The sequence below is a fragment of the Amblyomma mixtum genome, chromosome 5 (genome assembly GCF_055824585.1).
Source record: "Amblyomma mixtum isolate Tamu chromosome 5, ASM5582458v1, whole genome shotgun sequence".
Classification (NCBI taxonomy): Eukaryota; Metazoa; Arthropoda; class Arachnida; order Ixodida; family Ixodidae; genus Amblyomma; species Amblyomma mixtum.
The window spans coordinates 186,605,565-186,628,528 of NC_143016.1; the positions used below are offsets into that span (position 1 = coordinate 186,605,565).

The 22,964-nt window shown below is 49.4% G+C and overlaps 1 protein-coding gene across 1 annotated transcript in view; it reads left to right on the forward strand.

Annotated features, from left to right (window-relative positions):
• The first annotated feature begins 10,774 nt into the window (after positions 1-10,774).
• Positions 10,775-22,964, forward strand: part of LOC149345138 (neural cell adhesion molecule 2-like) — a 42,160-nt gene continuing 29,970 nt past the window's right edge. Inside the window, exons 1-2 of the mRNA XM_089547375.1 lie at positions 10,775-11,050; positions 15,029-15,053. Coding sequence (XP_089403501.1) covers positions 10,775-11,050; positions 15,029-15,053 — 301 coding nt within the window. The remainder of the gene's footprint in view (positions 11,051-15,028; positions 15,054-22,964) is intronic.

Sequence of the window (22,964 nt, forward strand, 5' to 3'; positions counted from 1 at the left end):
AACATCTTAATTCACTATCAGACACCAGATACTCTCATCTTAAAGATCACTGCCGCGATTGTGGGAAGGAAAATGATAAAAAGAAACAAAAAAGTGCCGCCCTTTGGTCACAAAAACTAAAATTTTGTTTAGACACCGGGATAATTTGACCAGGGAGATTATGGAAGGTTATTTCATAAGGAAGAAGGAATCACAGTGTATCAGCCAGCCTTCTTTGGCATTAGTTGACAAAGAAGTATCGTTTTTAGATAATTCGTGACTTGTTTCATTTAGGTTCTCGCGGGTGCCTTTGTTCAGAGTTCACCACGTGGCATATTGTGCGATTGGTGATCTTGATTCCGCTAGACCAATGCTCGTTGCTCTGTTTGTTAACGTGATTATGATGTATATATGTTTTCTTTTTTCAATAAAAAATTCAGTTTCGAGTCAGCGCTCGTCTTTGTGTTCTCTTGCTTCGTCTGTCGTCTTGTTCGCGCTGTTCCCTCCCACGATGTATTATTACAAACTCACCCACCTATCTATCCTTCTTCATAGGTAAGATACAGTAGTTGTGTACTTTATTCCTTAGCCAAACTGTCAAACTGTCATTCATGATCTGAACGAGCCTGCATATGCGCTCCACCTGATTCTTATTATTCTAGTTATTTCCCTCTCATGAACCGGATCAGCGGCCACTACCTGCCCTAAGTAGACGTGTTCTCTTACTACCTCCAACACCTCGGTACCAACTGCGAACTGCTGTTCCCTTGCGAGACCTTTAAAGATTAGTTTGGTTTTCTGCATGTCAGTTTTAAAACCTATTGTTCTGCTCTGCCTGTCTGGCAGTCATGCCTTGCAGCTCATCCCCTGAGTGACTTAGCAAGGTAATGTCATCGGCGAATCGCAAACTACTTAGATATTCTCAATTAACCCCCATCCCCAACTGATCTCAATCTAGACCATGGAATACCTCCTGTCAGCAGGCGGTGAATGGCATTGGCGTAATCGTGTCTTGCTGCTTTCTCTTCACTGCTTTGAGGCTACCTCCGTTCTTTAGAGCATGCTCGATTTTTTCCGCGTTAAACTTCCGTATGTCGACTACTTGCGCTTATTTATTAACTTTGATAGCTGCGCCAGTTCTATTCTGTCCATAGGGTTAGACACTTTCATGCTTTGGCGTTTCCTAATCAGATTTCTCGTCTCCTGAGATAGCTTGCCGGTATCCTGTCGAACAATCCTACCGCCTACTTTTACTGTACATTCCGCAACAATAGCTGTCAGATTATTGTTCATTTTTTGGACATTAGGATGGTCTACCTCAGTTAGAGCCGAATATTTTTTCTCAACGATGTCCTGAACTCCACTATTTTCCCTCTTACCGCTAAGTCGCTACTGGGCTTCCCCTTCACTAATTTTTTTCCGTTCCCTTTTCAGGTCTAAGCTAATTCAAGACCTTACAATTCTGTGGTGACTACAACGCACCTTTCCGAGTACCTCCATGTCCTGCACGACCCAAGTTGAGCACACAGTATGAAGTCTATTTCATTGTTAGCCTCACCATTGGGGCTCTTCTACGTGCAGTTCCTGTTCTGTCGTTTCCGGAGGAAGGTATTCATGATCCGTAATTTATTTCTTACTGCGAACTCTACTAATAACTCCCCGGTGCCATTCCTAAAGCCTATGGCATAGTCGTCTATCGCTTAGTCGCCGGCCTGTTTCTTGCCTACCTTCGCAATGGATCGTCTAATAGTATAGTGTGCTGTGATTTTACTTTGGTCATTGCCGATTCCACTTCATAGAAGCTTTCAACGATGTGGCCATCGGCTAGATTTAAGCGCTTTGGCCTGCACTAGCTTCAGCTTGTACTTCTTGTTAAGCTTAATCCCTTTGGCTGCCACCCTCTCGTTAATGCCGAAAAGAGAGAGAAAGAGAGACTTTAATGAATAATGGAGAGGAGTGTCTGGTTGTAGGCCTGGCATGCTACTCTAGATGAGGGTGAAAGAAGAGGGTGAAACAGAGAGAGAGAGAGAGAGAGAGAAAGGTGACATCATACATACTCAACACGCACGCACTCACAAATACACATGATTGTCAAAATATGTCCACTAAAACCGTGTCCCTCAGAAAAACTAAGAATGCTTTTGTCTTAGTAGAAGTCGCATCAGTCCAGGATCCAAGCACTTGCTCCAGGTTAAAGCTATAGAACTCCTGGACTATAGTTCTAGCTATATCGCGATTGATGAGTAGTCCCACACCTGGTTCTCGTCTGTCCGCTAATCCATGATAGCACAGTACGTGCTCGCCTTTTAGTACTGTGTATGCCTTATATGTCCTTCTAACCTCACTAAGTCCTATGGCATTCCATGTAATACCCGCTGGTTACTCGAAAAGAACTGCCGTCTAGCTTCACAGGATAAGGTTATAGCGCGAAACGCTGTCAGGTTCAGTATCCAATGGCGGCCTCTCCGGAGGCAGATATTCTTAGCACCCTCCACGGCGTCACAGGTCTGACCACCGCCTTGGTCAGGGGCTCCGCAGCCGAAATGGACTGAGGGCAGAGGGTTGATTGATTTCTTCATAGGAGGTAGTGACCAAGCACTACACCAGGGTGGCCAAATCCTACTCTGGTGACGGAATGCCTTGTAAGTTCTGGTGACCGAAATCAGACCGCCCTAAATCAGGCCTCTATAATCCCGCCTCGATCGAAATTCAACCACCGCGGCCGGCGTTAAACCCGCGTCTTTCAGGTCGGCAGCTAAGCGCCATAAGCAATGAGCCAGAGCGTTTTTTTTTCAATATGGCGTTTATTGTAATAATTCGATGTTTTATGTACATGGGCTATCTACAAACATTAAGAAGACAGCGGCACATCGACACACATAAGCAACGAAGCACAAGAAAAAAGTTAATTCCGAGCACATTTCTAATACATCATAGCACGACACATCTAAGCAGCAAAGAACTAGAAAAAAGACAATGAACAACACAGCGCTAGTAGTCAGTACCACTCCGGTTCATACTCGGTCAGGGCATACAGTTATTTTAGGTGTACAATCAATCAGAAGAAATAGTCTGTAGCAGAAACAACAGATTCACAATGTCGGTCCACCATGCGTGTTTTTTACAGGCTATGTAATCCAATTAAAAATAACATATCTAAGGGTTCATCAACAAATGGTAGTGCAGTGAGAAATCGTACAGAATGCGGCGTCAAATATTCTTTTTATTCAATCCCTGTTGCTTAATGTCCCAGAAGAGTATTGCATCTTTAATATTGATGAAACAATGCTCAATCGTTTCAGGAGCATCATAAAGGCTACAGTTCAACGTAGTGTTGTGTCTCGAGGTAGCGTGGCTGGGATGAGGAACGTCTGAATCTTCGCAGTTGGAGATTACAAAAACAAGCAGATTTAATGGCAAGAAACTGTGACACTTATTTACAAAAATTTACAAAGGAAGAACAAGGAATCAAAATTTAAGAGTTCAAAGCGTCGAGCGTCTGGATGAGCCTGATACTCAAGGCTCAGAGCCACTGGATGAACCTATTACCGAAGGTCCAGAGCGTTCGTGCCCACTTTGGTCGCAGGTTATATAGCCCAAGACTCCGCCCCTGCACCAGGCGACATTCCATCGCGACACAAAAGATCGGCACCAGCACCGCCACTGCCAACTAAGACACCTGCTTAGAGCCCGCACGTGGGAACTGGCGAGTCCGCATTCCTAAGTCCGCAGTCCGCATTCCGCATTCCTATAGCATTGTGTCGTGTTGACGTCACAGCCGCAGCTGCGCAGGCTTCCTCTGATTCGTTCCGGGTTTTTTTTCAAGACGAGGGACACCCTTTCTTCTCCTGTCGTCGGTTGCTTCTCGAAGGGAGGTCGTTTTCGCCGAGCCGAGTGGTGGAAGAGCCTCGTCGGCCACTTCCCAGAAAGCCACCCTTTTTCGTGAGGTCATCGTGGGGTCAAGTTGAAGTCAAACGACCCGTCAAAATTGCCGCTACGTTGAATCTCCCTCCGTTTCATCTCAGGTCTCAAGATGGGTCGTAACAGCTACCTCCCCCGCCAGACGAGTCTCGGCGAGTAGCAGTCATCGCTGCTGCACGAAGAGACGACTTGCAGAAGCGTGCCAGAAGTATGCCAGAAGCCCTCTGCCGCTCGCAACGTGGTCTTCTATAACGCCGGCCAAATTCTTTGAGGCGTCTCTGAAACTTCAACCACATGCGCAAGCAAGCACTCAACTTCCCTCCGAGCAAACCAGTTCCAAAAGAGGGTGCTATAATCCGGTTAGTATAGCCGTTGTGAATAGCCCACACTGAAAACTCCCAGGACCCACGCAAGCTGAGAAAAACCGAACCTGCTACTGTACACCCTCACTTTCAAAAACGCACGAAAAAAAAAACAAAAAAAAACTGAGTAGCAATTTTGGTTACGTGAAGAGCACCCCGGACCGCTTATAAAGAACGGCTAAGTGCGTCCGCGTTTCCATTTAATTTGCCCTTCTTGTACCTTATCTCAAAATGATACTGCTGCAGAATCAGGCTCCACCTCAGAAGGCGACTGTTCTTTGATGTCGAAGTTTGCAGCCACGAAAGGGGACAATGGTCTGTCTCTACGACGAATTTGGAGCCTCCGAGGTAGCATTGTAATTTCTGGATAGCCCAAACAATGCAAGCGCACTCTTTTTCCGACGCGCAGTACGCCATCTCTCGAGAGCTGAGTTTTCGGCTTAGGTAGAGCACGGGATGTTCGTTGCCGTTGTCATCCCTCTGGCAGAGAACTGCACCTAGCCCTCGATCACTGGCATCACACTGGACCGTGAATTCTCGGTCGTAATCAGGAGCTCGCAATATCGGGCGGCTAATCAGTGCTGCCTTCAAGTTTAAGAACGACGCTTCCTTTTTTTCGTCCCAGACTACATTTGTCGGCTCTGTCCTGCGGAGAGCATCGGTCAGGGGGCTTGCCAAAGCTGAATAATCACGGATGTAGTGATTGTAATACCCCGTGAGCCCTAAGAATGCCCGAATGTCCGTCTTTGTTCTAGGCCGCGGGTAGTCTGCCACCGCCGAGATCTTAACCTCACTGGGTTTCCTGAAACCTTGGCCTACGTTGTGACCCAAATAGTCCACTGTTGCTCTCGCAAGGTAACACTTCTCGGCCTTTACAGTGAGCCCAGCTTGACGCAAACGGCTTAGCACTGCTCTGAGATGCGATACATGGTCCGCCCATGAATCTGAGAAGACCGCAATGTCATCCAAGTAGGGCACCGCAAATGCTTCACAGCCCTTCAGAACCCTATCCATGAGGCGGGAAAAACAAAAGGGAGCATTTTTGAGCCCAAAGCTCATCATTGTTGGTTGATAGCTTCCCGTTGGAGTGACGAAAGCTGCGCATCTGCTGGCGCGCTCAGTGAGCGGCACTTGCCAGTACCCTCGAGTAAGGTCTAGCGTGGTTACATAGGCTGCTCGGCTGACCTGTTCCACTCTCTCCTCGATATTGGGAATAGGATACACTTGATCCTTGGTGAGAGTATTTAACTTCCGATAGTCTACTACCGGCCTTGGGTCTTTACCCGGAGCTTCCACCAAGATCATAGGCGAAGCGTATTCGCTTTCGGAGGGCTTGATTACTCCTAACTCCAGCATGCGCTTTACCTCCCTATCAAGGATATCTCTCTGCCTAGGAGAGAGTCGATAGCACCTTGACCGCACTGGCCTCTCGGAGGTTAACTCGATATCGTGCTTAATCAAATCAGTCCTTCCTGGCCTGTCTACGAAGCAGTCATCAAACTCTGCTATCAATTCGCCGAGATCAGACAACTGATTTTCTTTTAGTTCTCCTCTCTGCTTAGTCCTCTTGAGAAGTCCCTGCGCGCTGCTTTCCTCCCCGCTTAGACAGATAAGGTTGTCTTCCATCTCCTCAGGAAGGTTAAGCGTTAGATTTACCGCTGCTTCTCTCTGTACGTAAGGCTTCATTAGGTTGCAATGGTAAATGCGCACTTCTTTGCGCTTTCCTGGGGTTTTCACCACGTAATTGGTGTTAGAGAGCTTGGCAACTACTTCTGCAGGCCCTTCCCACTGCACTTCGAGTCTATTTTGCCTTGAAGCTCTCAGCAGCATTACTTTGTCACCGATGCAAAACATCCGTTGACGAGCTGTCCGATCATAATAGACCTTCGAACGAGCCTGGGCTGACTTCATGCTGGCCTCCACGAGTTCTTTAGAGTTATGTAGACGATCCAGCAGAGTCAAGACGAACTCTACTACTGTCGGGTCTTCCCCGCGCCCTTCCCAGGCTTCGCGTACCATTCGCAAAGGTGAGCGCAGTGACCTTCCGTACACCAACTCGGCGGGGCTAAATCCTGTGGATTCATGCGGCACTGACCGCAAAGCGAAAAGCGCTGCAGGTAGGCAGGCGTCCCAATCGCGTTTGTTTTCGTAGCATAGTCCCCTAAGCACACGCTTCAGAACAGAATGCCACCTTTCTACGCTGTTGCTCTGCGGATGATGGATTGAGCTATGCACTATCTTAATGCCGCACCGCTCTAGAAATGAGGTAGTAAGGGCACTTGTGAATACACTACCCAGATCACTTTGGATCTCGGAAGGAAATCCGACTCGAGCAAAGACTGATAACAGTGAATCCACGACGCTCTCTGACGTCACCTCGCGCAGCGCGACAGCCTCTGGAAACTTCGTGGCAGGGCATAACATGGTGAGGATATAACGACACCCTGTCTCTGTCACGGGAAGTGGCCCAACTACGTCTATCACCAACCGGTGAAACGGCTCAGTAATGATAGGGACTAACACCATCGGTGCTTTCCATTTATCTTGCGCCTTTCCGACCCGCTGGCACGTGTCGCACGATTTCACAAAACGCTCCATATCCTTAAAACATCCAGGCCAGTAGTACTCTTGCAAAAGCCTCTGCTTTGTCTTCTTGATTCCCAGGTGGCATGACCACGAATTGCCGTGAGAAATTCGAAGTAAGTCTTGTCGGTACTTTTGCGGAACGACTAATTGGTCTCGCTCCTCTCCCCGCTTATCCGTGTATAAACGGTAAAGCACACCGCCTCTCATTCGGAAAGCAATATTCCCCTTTGCTCTCTTGGTTGTTCTGTGGAGCTCTCTGATCTCCTGTATTGTCTGGTCATTGGCTTGCTCCGTAGCCAGCTCCTCTCGGTTCCCGCTCAGGAGCGTCGTGAAACTACTTGACACTGGCGGCAAAAGGGCACCATCGATGATTTCCTCGTTCTGCGGTTCGTTAAGCTCACCACCAGGTTGACCGGTCTCGGGGGCCTCACTAGCGCGATTTCCTGAACCCTGTTCATCCGTTTCCTCCACCAGTTTCACTGCTGTTTCCTTCGTAGGAGAATTCTCCTGAGTAAGCTGTGTTGTAAGTTCTCGCGCCTTCGAACGTGTTAATGCCTGCACAACTCGGTCTCCAAAAAGGATCCCCTTCTCCCTTAGCAACATATCAGATTTGTTGGAAAACAAATACGGATAGCATTTAGGTAGCTTTCCTGAAACTGCAGCTTCGGTTGTAAGCGTACCGAAAGGGCCCTCAATTACCACTGTCGCTATAGGCAAGCACACGCTTTGTTCGTCCACTACCTGGCGGATCCATGAACATTGGCCTGTGTAATCGGATGGTGACACATACGACGGATGGACAACATCCATCGTTGCGGCTGAGTCGCGCAGCACCTTGCATGGCTTCCCGTTCACTACCAGGTCATGCATGTAAGGTTCCAGCAGCTTCATGTTTTCATTGCAGTCACTGACATACGAGAACGCCACCTTTTCTTTTCGGCAGTTCATTGCTATGTGACCCGGCTCACTGCATCTGTAACAAGTGAGTGGCCTCCTAGCCTCAAACGCGGCTTTTTCTTTCTGTGCTTTGGCCACTTTTGCACCCTTCTCACTGTCGTCCTGTTTTTGAGGTTTGTCGGAAGGAACCTTCCTTTCTTCCTTCTCGACTGTAGAGCTCGGAAAGTGCCTCTCGGGACGATAATTCGCACTCCTTCCGAAATTACGGGGCCTATCAACTCTAGTGGTGTTGCTAAACTGCCGGCGCGAAGCGTACTCCTCAACAAGTTCGGCAGCTTTCGTCGCCGTCGCTACGTTGTCCCGATCCCTTAGCCAATTTCTCTCCTCTTCAGGGAGGCAGTTGTAAAACTGCTCCAACAAAATTCTCTCAACTACAGCGTCCCGGTCACTATATGACTCCGTACTCTTTAGCCACTCAACCAAGTTCACTTTCAAATTGTATAAGAAATCGGGATAGCTCTCGTCCCTCGACTTCTTAGCTCCCCGAAATCTTTGCCTGAACGCCTCGGCGCTAAGTCTATACTTTCGTAGAAGGCAAGCCTTGACCTTCTCGTAGTTGTCCGCGTCCTCCCTACTGAGCCGCGCGACAACCTCCGCTGCTTCGCAGGGCAGAACCGTCAGTAACCTTTGAGACCAAGTTTCTTGACTGTAGGCGAGGTTCTCGCAGGTTCGTTCAAAATTTGCAAGATACAGACCGATATCCCTTGATACCACATATGGCTGCATGTGCTTAGACATCTTGAACCCTGTCTCCTTGCTGTGAAGAGGTATCGCCTGCTGGGGACAATTGCCCGACCTCTTACTCAACTCCATTTCTAACTTATGGAGCTCAATCTGCCGGTCCATTCTTTTTGCCTCAATCTCACTTTCGCGCTCACGCCTCTTATTTTCTTCCTTCTGCTGTCTGAGCTGCTCTTCCCTTTTTTGCTCGATGAGGTTCCATGCTTCAATGAGCTCCTCATCATCTGCCCCCAAATCAGTAATGGCCTGAATTATCAAAGGTTTTCGTGCCAAACCCCTTGTCTCAATCCCCAATTCCTCACACAACTGCAACAGGTCCGGCTTCTGCAGCTTCTGCAGGTCCATGATAGCTCGGAGTCTGGGCTATTTCCAAAACCACTATGCCAAAAATACCAAACCTCTAGGATTTAAGCACAGGTCTCTACCAGTTCTAAAATTTAACCCTCTTTTTAGAAGCTGGTCCACATCAGAGGAAAAGCCAAGCACTCACCCACACACGTGATCATGACCCGAGATAGCTGCACTCTCGCTGGCCGACCGTTGTTGTCGCTTGTGGCTTCAGATTCTCATCGCTGATCCACAGTTGTTGGGTCTTCGTATCTCACCAGTCTTTGTTCCACAGATGTCGGGACTTCCAGGCCTCGAATCCCAAGGCTTCGGATCCCACGGCTTCGGATCCCACGGCTTCGGATCCCACGGCTTCGGATCCCACCGCTGTTCACCAGTTGTTGCGCCGCAAGGTAGCAGATCCCACCGCTGCCACCAGTTGTTGTGTCTCGAGGTAGCGTGGCTGGGATGAGGAACGTCTGAATCTTCGCAGTTGGAGATTACAAAAACAAGCAGATTTAATGGCAAGAAACTGTGACACTTATTTACAAAAATTTACAAAGGAAGAACAAGGAATCAAAATTTAAGAGTTCAAAGCGTCGAGCGTCTGGATGAGCCTGATACTCAAGGCTCAGAGCCACTGGATGAACCTATTACCGAAGGTCCAGAGCGTTCGTGCCCACTTTGGTCGCAGGTTATATAGCCCAAGACTCCGCCCCTGCACCAGGCGACATTCCATCGCGACACAAAAGATCGGCACCAGCACCGCCACTGCCAACTAAGACACCTGCTTAGAGCCCGCACGTGGGAACTGGCGAGTCCGCATTCCTAAGTCCGCAGTCCGCATTCCGCATTCCTATAGCATTGTGTCGTGTTGACGTCACAGCCGCAGCTGCGCAGGCTTCCTCTGATTCGTTCCGGGTTTTTTTTTCAAGACGAGGGACACCCTTTCTTCTCCTGTCGTCGGTTGCTTCTCGAAGGGAGGTCGTTTTCGCCGAGCCGAGTGGTGGAAGAGCCTCGTCGGCCACTTCCCAGAAAGCCACCCTTTTTCGTGAGGTCATCGTGGGGTCAAGTTGAAGTCAAACGACCCGTCAAAATTGCCGCTACGTTGAATCTCCCTCCGTTTCATCTCAGGTCTCAAGATGGGTCGTAACAGTAGACACGAAAATACCTTTTTTTCACTGACCGTGTTTTTAACTGGTAATGACTCAATGTGTAGCTTAAAGAAATATGTCTTTGTACACTGCGAGAGAGACATTTTATGTACTCTCTTTAGTACAGCATGTCCCGCTAAACCAAAAAATACAGAGAGATGCACTCGGGGAGTAAAGAGCATACAGATCAAGTCCTTGTGCAACCGTTTACTCGACACCGAAAAAAAAAGAAACTCAGGGGAAACGCGAACAAGCAAGAAACGAACAGACAAATACACCTCATGCATGAATACCAACAAACACGGACGATCAGAAACATTAAAACTCACAGTGATGCTCGGTAAAGCACGAACTAAACCGCGGCGGCACGCAAGCAATGATTAGGAGGTTTGCTTAAATCACGGGGCTGCTATAATGGCACGCGATCGTCAGTGCTGATGGAAATCTATTGCCTGTGTTCTGCGATGGCTGTGACCATCCTGATGATGATTTCGACAATGATTGCAAGCCCTCAGTTCAACGCGCACGAGGGCAATGGCTACGTTTCGAGCTGACGGTTCTATGGATCCTCAGCTTTCCCGGTTGTGCACTTTGCCGTTGCGGCAGCAAGAGTCGTCTGGTGACAGCGCATGCAACAGAGATGCGTCCTCAGCTCCTGCAAACTGGGCAAACGCAGTGCTGCCGAAGACAGAGCAAAAGAAGACGATGACGTGGGAAGCTCGATTGAGAGGAGCAGTAAGAAGACCCATGCTTCGCAAGGTGTCCACGTGGATTGCCAGTTCTGCCGCCGCCGTCGTGCCCCTGCTGCTCCTGGCAGCGGCCGATGATCAGCTCGGCTCATACGACGCGCCCCACTACAGCGAGCGACGCGTGGCTGAGGGCGCGGCCTTCTCGCTCAGCTGCCGGCTGCCACCGGGGGCCCGCGCCGTGACGTGGCTCAAGGACGGCCGCCAGCTAGCCTCGGGCGCGGGCTACGAGCTGCACGTGGTGTACGACGACAACGACACGGAAGCCGGGACCAGGGTGAGCCTTCGCTGTGGCCCATTATTCCTGCCCGAGATCGGGAAGTGTGAAGGCAAGGCAAGCACACAAAAAAAGCTGTGCTGTCTATTTGCGAGAAATGTAGATTAGAAGACTATCGGACTACCTTAAAGCTACAGAACAATATTAAACACCGGAACGCGCAGAAACATCAGCCACGTAACATTCTTTCTCAAATTCTTGTTTAGGGAACTCAACGTAGCTACAAGCCGCCGCACTGCCATTGTGCTCGGCTGCTGGTCCGAAAGAGTCGATTTCAATCACGGCCGTGGTGGTCGCAATTGGATGGAAGCAAAAATTCAGGACGGCACTTTGTTGAGCTAAAGTGCAGTGAGGCGAAAGCCTTAAGCGCGGTGTTGCTGCTTGTGTCATTGGTGGTGAAAATATTTTAATGAAATTGTTTAGGAGGTTGTAGCGGCGGGTGGAGCTCTCAGTCCGGAACCGCATTGGCGTAGGCTGCTGTCCGCGCTCTTTCGATTTTTTTTTGACTCGTTCCGTCCGAGACGGTCAGAGCTGCCTCCCACCCCTCCTGGGCTGGCTGGTTATTGACAGTGACCGCCTGATTTCGTTGGCAGGCCCGTACCATATGGTACAGATCCGCCTTCTCGCTGCAGAATTAGCAGTGTGAGTCAAATTACTCCGGGTCTATTACGTGTAGTCTCCGTGGGTTGTTGTAAGTGTTGGTCTTGTCCCTTGTAGTTCGCGCTGTTTACATCAAGAATATCTACCAACTCGCTCAACTGAACGTTTTGCTTGGTCTGTAGCTTTCGGAGGTGTAGTTCCTCCCCTTTTTCCAGTGTCTTAGCCGGCGGAGGGTATACCCGACGGGATAATCTTAAGTGCTGAAGTATGTCGTTGTAAGTTAGTAGTCGGGTAGGAGGTTCCACGGCACCCGCAATGGGTTCCCGGAGGAGAAATGCTCGGGCTGAGGCATGTGCGCTCTCGTTCCCTGGGATGCCCTGGTTACCTGGTACCCATATTAAGTGTTTGTGTGTGGGTTGGTAGCCACGGGTGCAGCTGTCTTGCAGGATTTTAGCTGCTAGAGGTGCGATCCTGCCCCTGAGGTAATTGCGATACGCTGTTTGTGAATCTGTAAGAATATATTCCGAGCTAGTGTGTGTTGCAGCTAAAGCAATCGCCACCTCTTCCGCAGCCAGTATGTCCTGGCTAGCCAGTACTAGTCCTCCCATTGTTTTGTTTTGGTGCACTACCGCGACGGCCGTCATTCCCTGCTCGGGACCCGCAGCATCAACATAGAACACGCCCTCGCGCCCGCTGTAGTGCCTCTTCATAGCTTCGGCTCGTGCTTGTCGTCTTGACTGGTGAAAATCGGGGTGCATATTCCTGGGTAGTGGAGCTGCCTTGAATTGTGCTCTCCATGAGGCTGGAATGTCGTTTTTAGAGTCTAGCTGTCGGGGACAATTGATGTTTAAATCATCGAGGACTTCTCGGCCAGTCCGATTAGTGGAGAGCCGTACTACCTGCGCCGTAAGGTGTGCCTCTATCAGCTCATCTATCATGTTGTGCCCTCCCAGTTATAAGAGCCGGTCTGTCGATGTCGCAAGAGGGAGGCCCAGTGCCTCCTTATAGGCTATTCTGATTACGACGTCTAGGTTCCTGGTGTCACGCTTCTTGAGGCGGAGGTAGGGTGCTGCGTAGTCGACGCGGCTTACGACGAAAGCCTGCACCAGTCGCAGGGTATCTTCTTCTCGCATGCCTGATTTCCGCGTTGCTATCCTGGCGATCATCCTGGCGACTTGCTCGCTCACGAGCCGTAGTTTCTGGAGGGTGAGGAGGTTGTTGCCGTTGTTATTTATGTACAGACCTAGTATCTTGAGGGTCTGAACATCCTTGATGGATGAGGTGTCAATGCGGATGTTGATGGTGTCCTGATTACTGCGCTGACGGAAGACTATGAGTTCAGATTTTTCTGGAGAGCAGGTTAGTCCACACGCCCGTGCATAATTTTTAACTACTGTTGCCGCTCTTTATAGTTGTTCTTCAATCATTCCCATACTTCCCGTGGTTGTCCAGATGGTTATATCATCAGCCTACAGGGCGTGGCGTATGCCCTGTACCTGATTGAGAACGGGTGGGAGATTTAGGAGTGCAATGTTGAAGAGAAGTGGGAATAGTACTGCCCCTTGCGGAGTTCCTCTCGTGCCCATCTTCACTTGCGTTGTTTGTTTTGTGCCGGTGCTGATGTTTATGGTTCTGTCCGTAAGGAAATCGCAGATGTATGAGTAAACTCGCTGGCCACAGTTCATGCTGTGGAGGTTGTTTAGGCTGGTGGAGTGCTTGACGTTGTCAAACCCTCCTTTGAGGTCGAGAGTTAGAAGCGCTCGGTCACTGTTTTTGCGTGCGGGATCAATGACTTCGCGTTTGAGTTGCAGAAGCACATAATGGGTGGACAAGTGTGCCCTGAATCCAAACATCGTGTGTGGCAGTACCTCATTGTCCCCAAGATAATTGGAGAGACGCGCGTGGACTGCCTTTTCCATGCGTTTGCCTGCGCACGACGTGAGGGATATGGGGCGCAGGTTTTCGATGCTGATTTTCTTGCCGGGTTTGGGGATAAAGTGTATATTGGCTGTCTTCCATGTTTTTGGGACGGTGCCAGTACGCCAACATTCGTTTATGTAGTCTGTGAGTTGCTGCAGAGCCTCCGTGCCGACTTTGGCCTGAAGTCCGACCGTAATTTTGTCTTGTCCCGGGGCTGTGGCTCGGCGCATATCTGCTAGTGCTGCAATGATTTCCTCTAAAGTGAAGTCTCTATCTAGGTCTTCGTTCGGTTCTCCACGGTACTCCTTATTGTAGGGTTGTGGGCCTCTCGCGGGGCAGATATAGCGACGCGTGAGTTCATCCACGAGTTCGTGATCCGTGCCTTGAAAGCTGTGTAGGGCTCGATGCAAATTTCTGTGTTGTTCACTCTTCGCTTTTGGAGGGTCAATTAGGCATCGCAGAAGGTTCCATGTAGCCTTGGTATCTAGGCGGCCTTTGAGGGATTCGCACTTCGTTAGTCAATTGGTGCGAGCGAGGTCCCATGCGTATTGGTCTGCTTGAATAGTAAGCTTCGCTATTCGAAGTCTTAGATTCCGATTGTGTCTTTGTTTTTTCCACCGTTTTATAAGTGTACGCCTTGCTTCCCAAAGGTGTAGGAGGTGGTTGTCAACAGCTGGGTGGTCCTCCGTGGTGGCGAGGGGCTTTGTGAGCTTTTCTTTAAGGTAGAGAATGGAAGCCGCCGAATCTTCGTAGCTGGTTATTTGTTCCGATGAAGCTAGTTTGGTGTCCTTCCTGAATGTCTCCCAGTCTAATTCTGGCTTGCCCTCGTGGTTTGATGTGCTTGTTGCTTTCGAAGGTTCTCTGCAGCACGTAGTGATCGCTGCCTAGGGTCTCTCCCGTATAGAGCCACTCATAGTTGCGGGCATTGCGGATGAGCGTGATGTCGTGGGAAGTATCTCGCGTTATGCTGGTGCCGACTCGCGTCGGGTGCTGCGGGTCCGTGAGCAGGGTCAGGGCCATGTCAGCGATGGCGGATGCTAGTTTTCTGCCTTTCGCGTCTTCCCTGGGGTATCCCCACAGGGGGCTAGAAGCATTAAAGTCACCAACTACTGCTAGGGGGGCTTTTTGGGCTTCTCTTAGGGCTTTAAGAAAGATCATGTCGAAGACTACGCGGTGCTGTTGGGGGCGACTATATATATTGAGTATATAGATGGCCTTGCTGTTTCTGTGCTGTGGCAGTAGCTTTATGAAGGTATATTCAATGTTGCTGTTTAGATTAAGGTCGACAGTGGTTGCCGTGCATGATTTATGGACCAAGATGCATGTTGAGGGATCTGTTTGATGTGTTGAGTATCCTCTGATCTTAGCCTCCATATTCACTTCTTGCAGGGGTATTATTTGCGGCGCATGGGAATGAGAGTCTAAGTATTGTTGTAATCTTTCCCTCTTCCGTTTTAGTCCCCTGCAGTTCCACTGTGGGATGGTAAGTTTATGTCTGGGTTCTGGAGCCATGCTGTACACTTGAAACGTGGGTCTCATCATGGTGCGCCCTCAGGTTGCAGATCTATCTTAGTGCTTAGTAGGCGACGAGTTCCCATTTCACCCTGTAGCTATGTGCCCTTGTAATAAACATCTGATAATTCCTGAAGTTTGCGGTCAATTCTAATCTCCTGCGCTTGCATCGTTATTAGAGCTGGTTCGAGGTTTTCCATCATGGGTTTAATAACTGATTCGAACATGCTTTTGATAGTCGTCTTGATAATAATTTGTAATTTATTTTCAATGAGGTCTTCAATGGTTTTTTTCGAAGCGAGTGATGCGTTCCTGGGTTTGGGGGTGCTCTGTATATTGCCGCTTTAGTGCCTGTGGAGTAGGTGCCTGGTGTGGTGCGTCTGGTGTAGTTGCTTGCCTCTCGGGGGTGCTATTATCTAACTGGTGTGGAGACGGAGGGGTTAGCTCTGCCTTATCTTCTTCCATCGGACACGCCTGTTGCGTCGATGGAGGTAATGTGTTGTTTGGATTCACTGCGATGCCTAACTGCTGTTTCAATGTGCTATTTTCTGATTTAAGTTGTTCAATCTCTGTTTTAAGTCGTTTGTAAGCCAACGCTTCGGGGAAGGAGGCAGCTACATCTGCCCAGCCCACCTTGCTGCCGTGGCGGTGCTCCTTGTTATGGGGTCCTGTTGTCTTCTCGGCTGGACGGCTGCCGTGGTTGCGCGACACCTTATCGGTAGTCCCAGGTCCATTGCTTGAAGGGCGTGAGCCGGGTGGTGCTGAGTTGCTGGAGGACTGGGCCTGGTGGGTCTGTCGGTCCCCGCTGCTCGATGGGCCTCTGCTGCCGGAGCGGTTGCGAAGCCTGGATCTTGACCGGTGGTTGACTTGTCCTGTCTTGGGCTTGGTTGTTTGTGATGTTTGGTACTTGTACTTGCACTGATTCGACCCCATGGGATGTGCACCTTCGCAGACTGTGCACTTGGGTTGGCAGTCGTGGGATTCTGGAACTTCTTGCTGACCGCACTGCGAACATATTGACTTGGAAGGGCAAGGGCAAACATCTGCCCGGTGTCCAAGTTTCCCGCACAGTGTGCAGGCTGGCGTTGTTTTCTTGTATAGGCGTACGGGAACCGCTTCATCGCAGTAGAAGGCATCAAACGGGACCTTTCTTCCTTCAAACGTGATGGCCGCCACGTTGGAGGAACCTAATTTTCTCACGCTCACCACTGGTGCGTCCGGGGAGTGAAGCGCGTTCGTGATGTCTTCGTTGGAAACCCTCGAGTCCACTTGTATTACTCCTTTGCAAGTGTCGTCGGAGGGCGGAGGTAGGAGTACACTGGCTGCGCCTTGTCCCCAAGCTGAATTTCGTGAATTGCCAGGATATTTCTGATTATTTGGGCGTCTCGCACCCCGACGACGGTGATGTTCTGATCCCATATGGGCCAAACGCTGAGCTCGGCTGAGCCCTTGTCCACGCCAGCTGCCATGTGCAAGGCGTTTCCGACCGCGTTGCTTCCCCTGAATTTGCTGAGATCCAGCGTTCCTTTAGGCTTGATTATGATCACTGCATCTTGCTTGTCCAGACGCGGCTGCGGAGGAGGCTTCCAACGCTTGACTTGCGTGCGGGACGTCTGCTACAGAGGCGTATCCCCTGCCGCGGTGTCACTGATGCGTTGTTAAGATGTTAAGCTTCGCCTCCAAGAGTGGAACGCGACAGCGTCTTGCAAAGCTGCCAGGGAGTCCACAGAACGCCATCGCCCATTCGGCTCTACGCCTTGCTCGTCCGTAAATTGGTTTTTGAGGAAAGGAAATGTACCTGTCTCGCATATCTCGGTGGACACCAGAACCTCGCCGTAACGGGAAGGGCGGAAGATGGGAGTGTACGAAGACACTGTATTTACTAGACGCGCCTTTGTTCATTCGAAACCATCGAGCTGACATGGCGGGATGGTAGCGCGCTCGTCTCGCGCTGGTTCGATTCCCCAACTCGACCAATTTGCTACTCGGTTTTATTTATTTCTCTGGTGTGTCTAGAAAGGATAATTAGGCTAATTGGTCAATCAAGTAATTAACTATAACCTCAGTCTCACTTACTTGGAGCATCACTATACCATCCCTTTAGTTGGTTGCGTGGTTACTAGCCAAAGTAAAATTGGCCCGTTTGAAATTCGCGCACTCTGACGTCACGACCACTTCGACCAATTGAAAAGCTTGACATTTCTGTCGACAACACGTGCTTACAATGATGAGGCATTAAAGGCTTCCGCCTTAAAATGCTGGAGGCCCATGTGCTGTTCGATGTAAGTGCACGTTAAAGAACCCAGGGGGACGAAACTATGCGGAGCCCTCCACAATGGCCTCCCTGACAGCCTGAGTTACTTTTGAATGTGATGCCCCGATAAACTTTCTATGCCACTATTCCAGAATTTTTTATGCGAACTAGTATCAGAAAAATGCGATATATAGAGCCTAGTTCGTTAACTCCAAATACTTACCGTGGCTAGCGCGTACAAGAGCAGTTTTTTTCCTAGGAGAGGGATTCTATCCCTGGCAATACTGATTGGCATGCTTTTGAGCGATTCCTTAACCCTGGCGATTCCTTAACCCTTAAACATTGGTCGGTCGGTCGGTCGGTCGGGTCGGAACTGCCAGAGGACAATGGGTGGCTTGCGACCTTAGGGATAAGGATAGGGACTGGCGTCGCTGCGAGGTCGGTGGCTGCAGCTCAGCATCCAGGTTGTGCTCAATATCCCGCGGCCGTTCACTGTAGCGCGGTTGAGGTGCGTCGGGTGAAAACCCCCTTAATCCCATTCCGTGGTGACGGCAGTGGCGTAGGATGTGACCAGGCTCCCTGCAGTGGTAGCAGAGCGGCCGATTGTTTGGCGTGCGCCACACGTGGGCTTTACTCATGGTGATCCTGTACTCCTGCGGCGCGGTGGTTACAGCTGCGATTTGGTACCGCACAATAGGCACAGGAGCGATGGGCAAAATAGTGGCGTCACTGGTCTAGAACTTCTTAAGTCCATTGCTGTTGGACATCACGTAGGGCGCCGGCTGTGGACCTGGTGGTGGGTGCACCACACGGCGGAGTTATCTCGGACCACTTTTGTTACGGTAACGACACTTGCCTGTGGATATTCGAAGCGAGGTTTCACTAGTTCTTCACGCACAAGTTTCTTCTCAAGCTCCCGCAGCGCCTCGGCGGGCACCGACTTTGTCGTGAAGAGGTGAGCGGCTGCTACACTAGCCTGACGACCGTAGTGTGAGCCCCGTTCCTGCAGAGAGCGCTCCATACTAGTTTCCTCCTTAGTAAAGTCAGCCACAGTTCCTGACGGGTCACGGACCAGTACGGGAAACAAGAGCTCCTTTGCGCTACGCATTAAGTGCCGTAGCTACCTGACCTCGGGAATAGCAGGGTTGGCCTAATTGAAGAGTCATGTTGTGTCCTCGATAAACATGGCGACGCTCTTCTTCGGCTACTGCGACCTCGAGTGCAGGGCGATCTTGGCCTTCTTTATCTCACGTCGCTGACAATTCTCGAAGAAAAATCTCGCAGGGGTTGAATCCTTGTGATTCTCAAGCCACAACTTGGAAGAGTACTGCAGTGTGAACTAAGAATTCCGCAATTTACGCACATCGTCTCACCCGTTGAAGCCAGCCACATGGTCAAAACTGGCCACCCAGTCATCAACGTCCTCGAGCCTGTCACCGTAGAATGATGGCGGCGACCGATGTGCGTTAAGGACGAAGGGCGAAGCATTCCCGGAAGCCTGAGTTGTCTGGCTAGCCGTTGTGGACGTCATGGTCCTGACTGGTGTTGTCAGTTGGCCGAATTCCGGTTGTAGACCTCGCATGTATAGGATTGTCTGAAGCGGCGGTGCTGGGTTGGTGTGTTTGTCATATGGCCGTTTGATGACGTCATGCTAATTTTGTTGCCATCGATGGTAGTTTCTCCACCATCTGCGAGCGCACGCGCGCACACACACACACACACACACACACACACACACACACACACACACACACACACACACACACACACACACACACACACACACACACACACACACACACACACAAACACAAACACACACGCACGCACGCGCGCGCACATACACAGACACAACACACGCGCACAGACACACGCACCAGCGCGCTTTCGGTGCTTTTCTTCTAATGGGACTAGTAATGCTTTCTCGTTTGAACAACATATGTTTCTGATGAAAGAAAACAATCTTCTATTGTAAAATATGTGACGGAAAGCACAGAAATATGAAACATATCCAGGTGAAAATCAATTTCCTTAGTTATTTTGTCTTCTAGGCTTTAGGATTTCAATGTGGACGCGAAGAGGCTGTGCGCGAGAACATGAAATACCTCGTGATAAAACAGCGCAGACAACACCAGGACGAGGAAGGAACACGACGGCAGCGCGCGTGCCGTCGTGTTCCTTCCTCGTCTTGGTGTTGTCGGCGCTGTTTTGTCACGAGGTATTACCAACAAGCCCATCCATCTAATGGCTGCGGGAAACCAAGTCAAGAACAACCACTTGCTGCTTTTCAACTGCTAAGGCTAAATCACGAGTAAATTCTGCCATCCGTTAGCCAAACGTTTTTAGGGGAAACTGTGCCATGATTGAGTATATTTGAATATGAAATTACTCAAAAGACTCAAAAATTACTCAACAGAATACTCAAAAGGCTGTGCTCTTGCGGATAACAAAGAAGAAAAATCCGTTTTCCTCCAACTATCACATTAATAGCGTTTCAGTTAAAGAAGTGCCAAGGTATAAGTATCTTGGTATTGTTGTAAACTCGCAACTAAAATTGAATGACCATATAGACCACATTAAATCGTCAGCTTTACGTAAACTTCGTTTCCTTCGCCCTAAACTTAAGGACGCACGTAGCAACTGCAAACTATTAGCCTACAATACTCTTATAAGACCAAAACTCGAATATGACGCAATCATTTGGGACCCACATGCAAAAAAAAGACATAAGAGAATTAGAAAAAATACAGAGGCGCGCAGTACGTTTTATATTTAATAAGTACAACACAACTTATTTCCCATCTTCGTTAATGGCAGCAAGTGATATTAAACCTCTCCACGTCAGACGCAAGATAAGCCGCCTATCCTTCCTTCACCAACTAATCCATGGAAAACTACGCGTGTCTCCAACCCCCTATGTGCAGTTTTCTGAAACGCGGAGAACTCGTCGTCATCATAATCACACTTTAGCACCATAGTTCGCGCATACTGACGCTTTTAAATTTTCTTTTTTCGCGAGAACTATTGACGAATGGAACGCCGTGCCTCTACAAGTGCTATCGGCTGTTGATTTTGACAACGAATTTTTTGAGCTATTTTAGATTGTATATGTGCTACACTGTTGTGTGAATGTGTTTTTCTGCCCTTCCTGCCTGGATCCAAACGAGGGTCTGCCGTATTGTGAAAATAAATAAATAAATAAATTACTCGTTAATTGAGATGTATCGTCCATGCATTGCAAGAAATATAGCGTCGGATATCATGTTTCTTAGAGCTTCCCAGATTGTACTTCGGCTGATTAGTCACAGCACGACTAAAATTTCATAATCTATAGTTTTGCAGACCAGGGTAGACAGAGTAAAATATTTGTAATTCTGACCGGAGTTTCACAGTCTAGTGAGACGTACTTAAAATACTCGAGCTATTTTCCAACAACCAGGCGGTAAAGTTCTACAGGAAAACTTCTGAAATAACCCAGTAAGCAGTACAAGCACTAGGACTCTGTGGCATTTGTGACAACTCCTGAAGAAATATCACGACGACTGCATGCCACAGTAACGTCTTCAATGGTTTCTGCATGGGCGTCCGGAGGGGGGGGGGCAAGGGGGGGCGGCTGCACCCCCCTGGAAAATCACTCCCTCGAACCGTGAGTGATGGCCGCACGCCAGGGGCCGTGGTGGGCTCAGCCAAAAGGGTAAAAGCAGCTCCGCTTCCACGCTTTGGGTCACATCTGCGAAATGCCGCGTCCGGGCACGCGTCTTTATGCCGTTTTCAAACCACGCCATCGTTAGCTCTGTTGAAGGCCGACCTGTTGCAGACATACAGCGGCACCGGCGAGCATGTGTTTCAAGCCGTCTTGAAATGGGTGCCTGTTTCTTTGATCTCTAGACAGATAGCGACACGGAGGCAGACAGTGCACAGTGCATCTTGTTTTCGCCTTCGTTATGCCGGCCACCGATGAATTCTTCAGGAGGGAAAGACAAATCAGCCGTGTCCACCCCCGCTTTGTCGGGCTGCTCATGGGCAAGCGGGCGATCAGTTGGCGCCGCCGCCGCTCGCTGTGCCTCCGATCCACGGGAGAGCGCAGTGCGGTAGAAGCGCCGCTATCAGAATCTTCGGCAAAGGAGATTAGCATCTTTTGTTCACGGCGACGCAGTCTCCAGAGGCGCCCCCACACCAGCGTCCCTTGCGTCTTCTCCGAAAACCAGCGCCTTTGGTCAACGCAGCCCGATGGCGCCTGCCTGGCTCGCCTGTCACCTCTGGCTGGGCCTCAAATGACAACAGCGCCCGTGTACTGTGCGAGGTCAGTGCCCGGTAAAAAGACCCAGGTGGTCGACATTATCCGGAGCTCTGTACTACTCCGTTCCTCATAACCTGAGTCGTTTTGGGGCTCTGAACCCCATAAAAACACACAAAACAAATTTTCCTACCGGAGTGGCGAGTGTCCCTTCCCCTTGGAAGTCGCACGGAAGTAAGCCCTTGCACGTGTGCGCGCCTCTGTATTTGTGCTTCGGTGTTTTTAGTGGCCGTTTGTCAACGAAGCTGAGAACAACCAAGACAGTGGACGAGAAAACTACGAGCGGCGAGCAGTGTGAGTGCGGTTGCTCGACTGTGCGGATGCGCGAGCAAGATGGAGCGAGGTGTATGAAGCTGCGAGCGTGCATTTATCTTGTAAATAAGTTTTCGTTGTATGTATAGACATCTTTTGTTTTCAACGTGCGCGTTCAACCGTTTTTCCAATCAATGTGTGTGACGAGTGTGCACCGAGAGCGTGTAATGAAGCACAGAAATGAATTTATCACCCGTGTAATCACGCAATTCGCCCAGAAAAATCCGTGGAGTCTACAGTTGCTGTTCAAGGAAGACTGACTGAGTGACTGTAGTTGCGTGTTTGTGACCATATTGTGCTGTGTGCTGGTCATCAATCCGGGTGAGTCGAGAACCCGTATGCAGCAATACTGAGCACTCTTCTCCACGAAGTGACAGTATATTTTTGGATTTTTATTAATTTTAATTGTTTCTTCGTTGATAAACTGCAATGTATCTCTCCTAGCCACACTTTAATTTGCTGTTTGTAATTTTTATTTCATGTGTGTATTTCACTTATTTTTTATTTATATATAAATAAATAAATTCATACCGCAAATAGTGCCTTTTTGCTACGAACATGCCCCCCCCCCCCCCCTCCGGCGCCAACAACCAATGGGGCCCCCCCCTGCAAAAAATTCTGCGGACGCCCTTGGACTTTCTAGCTGTATACCAGCAACTCCAAGTATGTCTTGTCGCATGCGGTCTGCTTGAACAGGCAGTGCAAAACTAACGAACTTGAACAAGACGCTGTAAAGACAGTAAAAGTAACGCCAAAAATTCGTCTTTACACTTGTTATCAGTATAACAGTATTAGAAGTTTTCAAAGCACGTAAGGAGCTTATAGTTTGGCATTAGGTTCCCGTAACTGAAAATTACTTCGGTGTCTCAGACAAGCGTTACGCCTGTATTATAAATGTAGGTGGCCTTGACTAAGCTTTACTTGCTTCTAAACTTTTAAATTCCTCTCAGCTGAGCCCAATACTTCGGCGAATGAAATCTATCTGGGCCACGCCATTCAGCATTGATCAATTGTTTACC